At 36.8% G+C, this 12555-nt stretch overlaps 1 protein-coding gene across 1 annotated transcript in view; it reads right to left on the bottom strand.

Annotated features, from left to right (window-relative positions):
* LOC107600189 (phospholipid phosphatase 2-like) overlaps window positions 1–12555 on the bottom strand; it is a 39793-nt gene that overhangs the window by 14577 nt on the left and 12661 nt on the right. Inside the window, exons 2-3 of the mRNA XM_016292018.1 lie at window positions 3154–3305; window positions 436–698 (exon numbers count right to left, since the gene is read on the bottom strand). Coding sequence (XP_016147504.1) covers window positions 436–698; window positions 3154–3305 — 415 coding nt within the window. The remainder of the gene's footprint in view (window positions 1–435; window positions 699–3153; window positions 3306–12555) is intronic.

Below are 12555 nucleotides of genomic sequence, written 5' to 3' on the forward strand. Positions count from 1 at the left end.
AAAAAAAAAAAAAAAAAAAACATTTAAATCTATTTTAATCTATACTTTAAAATGAGATGGATTACTACTACTATTAATAATAATATATTTCAAATCAGAATAAAAAAAAAATAAATTTGACAAATCAGCATTACAGGACTCAAAAATATTTCCTTTACAGAAAAAAAGATGTGCCTGACCAGTGACCACGCGTCATACTTTCTAGTGCATGTATAATCAAATCTATGATTATTTCAGGTCTCTTGAGGACATGTGACATTTGAGAACATGAGTGAGACTCATGCACTGAGTGCAAAGGTCAAATCCTAAGAAAGCACCAATGTACTGGACAAACAGGAAGTGAAACAACAGGTGACATATATAAACAAGTACAGGAAGTAGTGTTAGCAGTTCATGACCCCTGACACGGGCCCTTCCCGTCCCCTGCTTCTGTACCTGGATTCGGTCACGTTGCGAAAGCTTCCCGTGCAGTTGATCTCCAGCATGTAGCCCTCGCACACTTCTGGAGAGCACACCGCGATAAAGTTGGGCCTCAAGCGTCCGATGGTGTACTTGGCCATATCGGTCAGAGACTGGCTCACACACGCGCCAAACAGAAACGTCCCCACCACTTTATAGAGCGCCGCAGTGTACTGGTTGAAGTTTGAATTGGAATAGAGACGTTTGGTGTAGACCAGGTAGGCCTCTCCAGAAGTGATCTGCAAGTGAGAAAAGAAGATTTTCATGTTTAACGTTTCTTAGGGTTAATAATTTGAACCTTGAGCAATACACTCTTAAAAATAAAGCTTCTTTATTAGCATCTATGGTTCCATGAATACACATTAAAGGGGTCATATGATGCGATTTCAATTTTTCTTTTCTCTTTGGAGTGTTACAAGCTCTTGGTGCATAAAGAAGATCTGTAAAGTTGCAAAGAATAACGTCTCAAATCCAAAGAGATATTCTTTATAAAAGTTAAGAGTCAACCACGCCTACCTAAAACGCCTCGTTCTAACACGCCCCCACATATCTACCTCACTATGTGGGAAGATTTGCATAACGCCGCCCAAATGTTCACGCAAAGAAAGAAGGTGTAACTTATTCTCACTGTAGTATTGTCATGTCGTGAAGATGCTGTGACGATATCCGCTTCGTCATGCCTAGAGCTGATCTGTGCTGGTCGCTGAAGGAATACATCAACTTAGTGTTGCGGATTGCCAGATCGGCTTTCACCGAGGACGAAGCGGATTCCACCCCAGGGTCGTCACATGTGGTTGCCACTCCTTCATCGAATCCGCCAGCCGCGCCGTTTAAAACAGGGTTTTATGTTTAACCGGCGTGATGCAACGCAACGCGTAAAAAGACAGTCTAAGTCATTATAATCAGTAATTATGTCCCCACTGCATGCAACAAATGCCTCGTTTATAATGGGTTTTAATGTTTTTGTCTCATTGCTCTGGCCGGACATGGCATCAACAGTATGGTGAGAGGCGTAACATTTCCGTCACACGCTTGAGGTATTCGGCCAATCACAACGCACTGGATAGCTGGCCAATCAGCATACACCTCGCTTTTCAGACTGATGAACTTTGTAAAAATCGATGCGTTTCAAAAAGGCGGGGCATAGAGGAGAAACAATAATGTACAGTATGTGGAAAATAATGTGTTTTTTACTTTAAACCGCATAAACACATTTCATTACACCAAATACAGAAAATAATGTTCTTTTTAGCAGCATCATATGACCCCTTTAATATTCATGGATGGAATCTTTCCATCCCAAAAAAGTTCCTTCACACTCTTAAAAATAAAGGTTCTATATTGGCATTGACGATTCCATGAAGAACCTTGAACATCCATGGAAACCTTTCATTCCACAAAAGGTTCTCTACAGTGGAAAAGGTGGTTCTTTTAAGCACTGTACACTGAAAGGTTTTTTTGGGAACCAAAAATGGTTCTTCTATGTCAAAAAAAACTTTTTTTGAACCTTTATTTTTAAGAGCGTAGTACTACTAATGCATGACTAAATATTGGCACATTGCAATAGTTCAATCATTTTTAATTCGTTTAATTTTGTATGTACCTATGTGTTATGCAACACACTTTTGACCACTGTGTATCAAATGTGCTACATAAACTTGCCTTAAGACTCATTGCTAGTAATGAGAGTCTGAGTCTGTGATGTAGATGACTCATGTTTCGAATTGTACTCTGACTGATGAATCATGTTGAACGAATCACAATGTTCTCTCAGAAAATGTGGACACAATACCAAACCAACCTGCATGTTTTCGCAACCAAATTACACCACATAAAATTCCTTTCATTCAGGTTCCCACGAGTAGTTAAACGTCAAATTCTTTCAGCTATTTATTTATAACAGTTCACACAGAAATGTTAATTCTGTGGTTATTTAGTCACCCTCATTTTCTTTCAAACCTGTATGACTTTCTTTCACAGTTGGTTAGGTTTAGTATAGGTGCTACATTTTCTTCAAATACAATAGAGCGGGGTGTCCAATACAGCCAATCTCTAGCAGATTTGAGCTAGAACCAGCTACAACACACTTGCCTAGAAGTTTCTAGTGAGTCTGAAGACCTTGATTTGCTGGTTCAGGTGTGTTTGATAAGGGATGGAGCTAAACTTTGCAGGATAGTGGCCCTCCAAGAATGGGTTTGGACACCCCTGCAATAGAGTATTAACGTTTCTGCATCACTCACAGACATTTAAAGGCCAAATGAAAATCTGCTGAAAAGATGTAGATGAAAACTCTGTTTCTTCATCAGATTTGGGGAAGTTTAGCATTACATCACTTGCTCAGCAATGGATCCTCTGCAGTGAATGGGTGCCGTCAGGATGAGAGTCAAAACAGTTTGTTTTTGTTTCTTACAAACACAGGTTTTCGCTTCATAAGACATTATTTAATGGAGTGGTGTGGATTATTGTGATGTTTTTATCAGCTGTTTAGACTCTCATTCTGATGGCACCCATTCACTGCAGAGGATCCATTGGTGAGCATGTGATGTAATGCTAAACTTCCCCAAATCTGATGAAGAACCGAACTCATCTACATCTTGGATGGCCTGAGGGCGAGTACATTTTCAGCAAATTTAAATTTTTGGGTGAACTACTCCTTTAAGGGTTTGCTCAGCTGATTGATTGATGTAGACTCACGATAATGATGGAGCAGGAAATGGTAACGGCCGCCATCATTTTGTGAGAGATGGTGTCTGGTCTGTAGGGGTAACGGATGGTCTCGTCATCGCAGTAAACGCCACGCTGGTACGGCCGGAATATGATGGTCATTATGATGAACGGCATCCCCACTGAAACACAAACAACAGCGTTATTATTGGCCCCAGATTGCTGGCTTGGTAACACACATCAAAACAAATCATCTAGTGCATGTCTTTTGTTGAATTTTCCATGGGAACGAAAAGGAAAATGCTTTCATAATAGGAAACAGGCAACGTGCAAGTTCATCAGTACTTCTGCGATACACACAGTTATGAATAAGAAAATCGACACGGCTAGTGTACAACACATCAGAAGGGTTTCCACATCAAGAGACACTGACTAATCATAAAACGTCAAACACATGTTCTGGATTCAGTGAGGCTGGATTATCTTCCGCTTGCTGTCCGGATACAAGAAGTCAGTGGGAATTATCGGCAGGGTCACGGCACCAGATGTCATTTCAACGGATGCCCACAACAGTATCTCGTAACCAGGAAAACACTGATTTATGTCTCTAACATGTGCAACTCCACTATGTTTTCTATCTGAAGTCGTGAGAACCAGGAGAGGGAATATTTATAAACTCTAGCTGCGTTTCTCAAAGCCTGAATATTCCACACAGCTCTTTTTCCCATCGGACAGCACAGATGCCAATCAGATTTATCACGGACTGCCGAGGGAAAATAATCTCGGAATATTAAGGCAGAGTGAAATATATTTGCTTCATCTCAGAAGTTCATCAATATAGTTTCTATTCCCAAAGCCACGGTAACTTTCCCAGGATCAGGGCCTTGGAGTCCAGTCACATATTATATTACTTGGATCCACACACAAGCACTGAAGCAGATGTACTTACCTAAATGACAGATTCAAAGCGCTCAGAGTCAGAGCAAGTTTAAAGATGTGCTCCAAAAGGCACTTGACACTTGAGACACTTAAGAAATGTGTGAATGTCATTGCATTAGATATAAATCACACCAAATGGCATTTATGTTGAAGAAATATAAAATGTGCATGTTTCAAGCAAAACATTTCACAAAACAATATTTTTAGGTTTCATATTATAGGAAATTAATTCGATAAATATATTTATATAGTACAGTTTTAAACAAAAGGTCATTTAAAGTACTTCATATGAGCACAAAAAGTAGATGAGAGAGAGAAAAATAATAATGTAAAAAGTCAATTCCAAAATCATTTCAAAATATAAAATGAATAGCAAAAAATAAAAAATAAATCGCATTATAAATAAAGAAAACTAATATAAAGATTTTAAAAAAGGCTAAAAAAAATACAATAAATAAATACAATTCTAAAATAATTAAGGAACATTCAATGAATTAGAAAAACACAAAGCTATTGAAAAAAGTTAAGTAAAGAAATAAAAATGATTTGAAAGAAATGTTTAAGTAAAATTGTGAGTTCAAAAAAATATATAATTACAAAATTTTGTAACATTTGTTGAGTACAAGCTCTAGGATCATTTGTTTGCAAATGTCACTTACTTTGATACTTTGTTATCTAATGCAATGAAATTCACGTTCAAAAGTGTTTAAGTACTTTCATGACGACTATATGTTTATATCTGATAGTCCGATATTAATTTATTTCTTCTGGTAATCTGTTGATGGGCCCCATTGACTTCCATAGTCACTTTTTTACATTTTCTTTTCATTCTTTTTTGAGTAAAGAATCCCTTCAAGAAGGATTTTAGGGTAAGAAGCATTGTTATGACATCTGTGCACCCATAATCTATTTCCAGCAACAACAAAAAAATTCCCATTTTAGTTCCAGCAAGAAATCCCAGATTATGATGAGTAAGCATGCATTGTTTTCAGGCACAAAGAACACAAGCTTTTTCTTGCACAAAAGGAAATGTCCATAAACCCGGACAGGGCTGTAAAAGAGGAAAAAAACTGGCCTACATTCATAACATTGACACAATGGCACCAGCAACCACACGCATTTTCACAATGACTTCGACTGTAAAGCTGTCTTTTAACAGATGCGAGGAGATGACACTGAGCTTTGGGGATTGTCTGTTGGGAACTCTGGGAACTTTAATTAGAACCTTACTGTGTCAATGAAGGTAGAGTCATCGGTTACCATTAACCTACAGTAGCTGTTTACTGCCTACATAAGCAGCTGCCGTGTGAGTTCATTTATACATGCACTACCAGTCAAAAGGTTGTAGTAATTAAGATTTGTATATTGTTTTTAAATAAGTCTCTTATGCTCACCAAGGCTGCATTTATTTAATCATAAATACAGTAAAACAGTAATATTATGAAACAGTACAGTTTTAAATAAGTGTTTTCTATATGTGAATATATGTTAAAATGTAATTTATTCCTGTGATCAAAGCTGAATTTTCAGCATCATTACTCCAGTCTTCAGTGTCACATGATCCTTCAGAAAACATTCTAATATGCTAAATTGCTGCTCGTGAAACATTTCTGATTATTACCAATGTTCAACGCAGTTGTGCTGCTTCATATTTTTGTGGAAGCCATGATATAATTTTTTTCTTCTTCAGAATTTTTAGCACAACTGTTTTCAACACTGATCATGTGATCCTGAAGACTGGAGTAATGACGCCAAAAATTAAGCTTTGCATCACAGGAATAAAACACATTTAAAAATATATTTAAATAGAAAAGAGTTATGTTAAATTGTAATATTTTTTTCACAATATTACGGTCCTTACTATATTTTTCATCAAATAAATGCAGCCTTGGTGAGCATAAGAGATGGTCGCCATGATTTTGTTGATCCTGGATCAACATTACTGTCCAAAAATACAGACTTGACCCAATCCCTACCCCTAAACCTAACCTTACCCATAATTTATTCCTAAAATCAGAGGGAAATGATAGCTGATTAACAAGGGTGTTGAAGCACCTAACCCTGATTTTAAGCCTAAAACTGGCATTTCCTGAAAAGTTATCCCTCAATTCTGATTGGTTGATAGGAATGTTGTTCCAGGATCAACAAGGATGCTGATCCAGGAACATGTTGTACTTGGTGAAATCACGGTCACCCATTAGAGATTTCTTGCAAAAATATTTTAAAAAATCTAAACTTTTGACTGGTAGAGCAAATAAAGAAACTGCATAAAAGTAAAAAAAAAAAATGCTATTATAAAAGAAACGCATGGCGAATTAGACTTCCAGGCTAGTATTTCAGAAAGCAGCATAACCAGACTTTCACTGGGAGCGTTCGTGACATGCTTCTTACGTAGTTTACTAGATTTTGGAGCAGAGCCACATTCTGACTCAGACTGATAACATTCAACTGGGTTATGTAAAGGTTGAACCTCTAGTTTCAGTAACGCAGCCCTTCATTTAAACATGTTAAGTGTTACTTCACACGAGACTCTCAAATCATTCGTGAAGGTAAAACTGTCTGTCCACTATCACAGGATATCCAGAGATTTAAAGATTCACGAAGGCAGGTAAACAGTCTTTATCAGATCTCTATTTGAAAGTCACGACTGTAAAAACACACAAAATAACCTTTAACCTCCTTTCTCTCCCTTCCTTCTTTTCATTATCTGCTTTTTACACATCTCCCTCTTCCGACTTGTTTGAAGAGACCATGTCATCGTTTATCAGTTGTCCTTAGTTTAAAAACATTCACGTCACCTGTCTGATAAAACAAGTTTAAGAAGATAACTAAATTGTTAAAGTTGAGGAAACCTGTTTGAAAACAATCATTATTTAGCCGTTTCTTTTATTGATGCTAGTGCCTAAAAATTACACACGTCACCTTTAACAATCTGTTCAGGTCATAAAAAGTGTTTATTAATGGGACAATAGCCATTAATTTTAAATTTTTTTATTTATTTGCAAACACGGTGTACATTTTGGACAGCAGTTAAAGTGACATGAACTATATAGCAAGTCTTAACTGCTTGATTGTTTAAATAATTGCCTAATGTAAACTACTGTATATTATCACCCAGCCCTAATCTGCTGAATGCAACTACAAGGCATGGAAATATTAATATTATAAACATTGACATCATGGTTTTCTCTAAAGTTGCTTTGAAACAATGTGGATTGTGAAAAGGCTGTCAAACTCTGCACTCTGACACTATAGACAATTTTGAAAACTGTCATATAAATAAATACTGATGTTTTATTCAAAGGACTTTTTGTCTACTTTTTTTTTTTTCTCAATAAACTTTGGCACCATAACATTGTGTAACAAACATATGTAGCGTCTGGACCACTCAAACACACAATACATATTTTGTTAGCTAGATTTAACAAATACTCTGTAACACCCCAGGAAGCTGAACAGGCCCCTGGTTCTATAGCAATGCTGACACCCGATACATTTACGACCTCCTGGAATTTAGGTGAAGAAAATCACTTCCTTGAATGAGCCAGTTTTGCCAAGGACAGAAATAAAATATGAATGGCTGATGTAGTAGACCAACCAGTGTTTATTATTGTTAACTAAAACTGAAATTATTAAAATTAGTATTTGGTAATTGAGATAAAGCTAAATAAATATATATATACAGTGGTGTGAAAAGGTTTTTGCCCCCTTCCTGTTTAAAAGATTCAGATCAAACAAAAATTTTAATATTACAAAGATAATGCAAGTAAATGCAAAATGCAGTTTTTAAATGATGATTTCTTTTATTAAGGGAAAAAAGCTGTCCAAACCTGCCTGGCCCTACGTGAAAAAGTAATTGCCCCCTAAATCTAATAACTGGTTGTGCCACGCTTTGCAGCAACAACTGCAATCAAGTGTTTGCGATAACTGGCAATGAGTCTTTCATATCACTGTGGAGGAATTTTGGCCCACTCTTCTTTGCAGAATTGTTTTAATTCAGCCACATTGGAGGGTTTTCGAGCATGAATGGACTGTTTAAGCATCTCAATCGGATTTAAGTCTGGACTTTGATTTGGCCACTCCAAAACCTTAATTTAGTTTTTCTTGAGCCATTCAGAGGTGGACTTGCTGGTGTGTTTGGGATCATTGTCCTGCTACATAACCCAAGTGCGCTTGAGCTTGAGGTCACAAACTGATGGCCGGACATTCTCCTTCAGGATTTTCTGATAGAGTGCAGAATTCATGGTTCCGTCAATTATGGCAAGTCGTCCAGGTCCTGAAGCTGCAAAGCAGCCTCAGATCATCACTCTACCACCACCATGTTTAACTGTTGGTATGATGATCTTTTTTATGAAATGCTGTGTTGGTAATCAAGATATTTTTTGGCAAATGAGAGACGAGCCTTTGTGTGCCGTTTTTGCCCAGTCTCGTTCTTGTGTCTTGAACTTGTGTCTGAACGAGCCGCAACCGGTAGCCAGTGCAAGGAGATAAAGAGAGGTGTAACATGGGCTCCTTTGGGCTCGTTGAAGACCAGTCGTGCCGCTGCATTCTGAATCATTTGTAGAGGTTTGATTGTGCTTGATGGATCTGAATTTTGATTGTGTTTGATGATCTGAATCTTTTAAGTGTGACAAATATGCAAAAAATAAAAAAAACAGGAAGGGGGCAAAAACCTTTTCACACCACTGTATATATGCACACATATGTACATGTATGCGTGTATGTGTGTATACAGGTGCACCTCAAAAAATTTGAATATTGTGAAAAAGTTTTTTTTTGTAACTTATTTCAAAAAGTGAAACTTTCATATATTCTAGATTCACTACATGCAAAGTAAAACATAAAAAAAATGTGTTTGAATTTTGATGATTAGAGCTTACAGCTCATGAAAGTCAAAAATCCAGTATCTCAAAATATTAGAATATTTCTTAAGATCAATCAAAAAAAAAAAAAACATTTGCAAAACAGAGAAGTTCAAGTTCTTGTTTTATAAAGTATGTTCATTTCTGCACTCAATACTTGGTCGGGGCTCTTTTAGCACAAACATCAGTGAGGTGTGGCATGAAGCGATCAGCATGTGGCTCTGCTGAGGCACTATTGAGCCTTCAGCTCGGATCCACGGTTTCTCATCTTTCTCTTGAAAATATCCCATAGATTCCATATGGGCTTCAGGTCAGGCATGTTGGCTGGCCAATCAAGCACAGTAATATCATGGTCAGCAAACCACTTGGAAATGGTTTTGGCACTGTGGGCAGGTGCTAAAGTCCTGCTTGAAAAGGAAATCAGCATCTCCATAAAGCTTGTCAGCAGATGAAGGCATAAAGGTTTCAAAGAACAAGAGATACCCGGCATTCATTCTGTAGGGATGGTCATTTAATGAAACTCAAATGTAAATATTCTAATATTTTGAGATACTGGATTTTTGACTTTCATGAGCTGTAAGCGCGAATCATCAAAATTGAAAAAATTTAAACCGTTTTTAATGTTTCACTTTACATGTAATGAATCTAGAATATATGAAAGTTTTACTTTTTGAAATAAGTTACAAAAATTAACTTTTTTTTTTTTTTAACAATGTTCTGTTTTTTTAGATGCACCTGTATATGTGTGTGTGTGAATTACAAATGTATAACTTAAAAATTAGAAAAGTTTAAGTACTAAAATTACTAAATCTACAACTGAAATCTAAAAATAAATAAACCTTTACAGAAAAAAAAACTAATAAAAATGACAAAAAGCACATACAATTACTGAAACTAAAACAAAACTGAAAATATAAAGACATTTTGTCTACTTATGTACTGTATGATAAACAAATCTGGCACAGTGTCAGATAACAAACACAATATAAAATCTAGGTAATGCAGCATGGCATCCTGAGTCATGTTTGTGCATGTTGTTCTAGACCATATTATACATGTGTAATAACTTTAGGGTTATGCAAAGGTGTTTTACAACAAATGATAAAAAGTACTAATATAAAAACTTAGGATTGCTCCTTTGAATAAAAAGAAAGCACAATATGCACTAGCCATGTAGACATTTCTAGAGCAGCTCTAATATTTAGCATGAAGGGTCTAAATGTCAACATGGGAAAAAAAAAGTTCTTCAAGCAGTGTCAGTTCTTCCTTTTGCATCCTGATGGTTAATGTGACACGGATGAGCTGTCTTAGATCGGCACGTTCACTCTTATAGCTTGCACCGAATGCTGGTTTAACCTGAGGGATGTGAAACTCTCGGAGAAGATCACTGATGTAGTTTAGAGAACTGAGATAGGAGCAGCTGAAGATCTCAAACTGAGCACTTTAGAAAAAAAAGGGTGGGATTCGATGGAGAATTGCAGTCAGATGGCAGAGTTCAAGCGTTTGGCTTTTAATAAGAGTGCATGTGCGGGAAATTTCCACTGGCAGAGGTGCTGCCAACTGCAGCACGCTCACAACAACAGAGTTCAGACTTACAAACTGCTCATCACTTCAAGTAGTTCAACTGCAGGCAAACCACCCTTTAAAAAGCAGTTTAAAAAGTTGTTATCCATACTGAAGTGATTTAAAAGGGCAATAACATTTTAAGCACAATTTATGGAAATAATCCCTGTAGAAAGCAATATTATGGATAGAGGACTCATAATTTAGCCAGAAGCAAAGGCTTAAAATTAAAACCATTCAGTTTTTCACTTATCATGATGTTAATTGATGGACTAGAGTTGTGCAGATTACTTGTGGATTATTGTGATGTTTTTATCAGCTGTTTGGACTCTCATTCTGACGGCACCCATTCACTGCAGAGCATCCATTGGTGAGCAAGTGATGCAATGCTACATTTATCCAAATCTGTTCTGTTGAAGAAACAAACTCATCTACATCTTGAATGGCCCAAGGATGACTACATTTTCAGCAAATTTTCATTTTTGGGTGAATCTTTCCTTTAATGGTATAAAGTCCTCATGCTGCATTAAAATACTGCCAACGGTTTATGCTAATGAGAACAGAATGTAGTGCATACTTGTATTGCATTCTGATTGGCATCCTGACATGCATGCATGAAATCAAGCAATCCCAAACCTGCATAAAGTTTTGGTTCTTACAATGATTATAATCATGTTCTTGGAACAACATTCGTTTGAACCAATCAGATTTGAGGGTTATTGGGTTCATTTCACTCTGGTTTTAGGGTAGTTTATGATAAGGATGAGTTGATGGAAATTTTAATCCACACGTCAAACTTGGCTAAAATGCATCGTTCCAGATGAAATGTAGCTGACAAAACAAAACACACCTCACATGTCTTTTCAATCAGAACCTACTGCTATGATATTGGCATCTAAAGTCATTTACCGTAAGTGAATGATGTTTGAGATCAGCTGCTGACTCAGAACATACATCTGTTTTAACTTTCTTCTTTCCACGCAGAAACATAAAACCGGTCCATTCACATTACATGAGGATAAGAGTCGATCATTTTGTATTAGATGACACAAGATTGAACTTCAACATGCAACACTCACTAAAGAACTAAGTTAAGCACATCACTGCAGCATATCTCAGAAATAAAAGGCCTAAACATTCACTCACATTAACTATGTATTACATTTCAAAAGTCTGGAATTGGTATAAATGCAGCTTTTATTAGATCAAAAATAACAGTAATATTGTGAAATACTATTACAATTTAAAATAACTGTTTTCTATTTGAATATATGTTAAAATGTCATTTATTCCTGTGATGCAAAATTGAAGTTTCAGCATCATTTCTCCAGTCTTCAGTGTCACACGATCCTTCAGAAATCATTCTAATATATTGATTTGCTGCTCGAGAAGCATTTCTCATATACAGAAAACCATCTACATAGAGTCTCAAAACAAACGTCCGCCTCTGTAATCACAAGAGATCAGCTTGTTTCTTATTCGCCGTGATGGTCAGGGATGCGAAGAGCAAAAGTCACGCACAGCTCTGGCCTTATAGTGGATGGACTGCATGGCAGGCATATTTTGAAGTTATTACAGTGCCGAGTGATCGGGAGCTTCGCCAAAGGATCGTTTGTCTTCGTGTTTGCATGGGTCCGAACTCACTGAATAAGAAGCGCTATTGTCTTGGGGCCTGTCGCAATGTCATCTGGCTCTTGCGTTTCAGTCAGGATGAAACTGGATAAAATAAACGGCCAAGAATTCACATTTGGACACAGTTTGCTATCCTTGTGGCCTTTGACTCTGTTCTGCGTTTCCCAGGGCCAAAGAAATGTGAAATTATACATGTTATCTGACTTCCCAAGTTCAACAAAGCCAAAATACACATCATATCACAATAGTATCCGTGTTTAACAGCAGTCAAAGAGATTTTTAAAAAGACAGCTGTTCAGGTCTCAAATTTAACAGAAAAACTGCTCATTCTCTTTCACAATCACTTGGAGAATGTGGCAGCATACAGCCAAAATGAAGGCTTTGCAATGATGGAAAACGAGTGTTGCCATGCTGGAATGATAAAGTGATATTACAA

This window comes from Sinocyclocheilus grahami, unplaced genomic scaffold (assembly GCF_001515645.1).
Source record: "Sinocyclocheilus grahami isolate Dianchi unplaced genomic scaffold, SAMN03320097.WGS_v1.1 scaffold280.1, whole genome shotgun sequence".
NCBI lineage: Eukaryota > Metazoa > Chordata > Actinopteri > Cypriniformes > Cyprinidae > Sinocyclocheilus > Sinocyclocheilus grahami.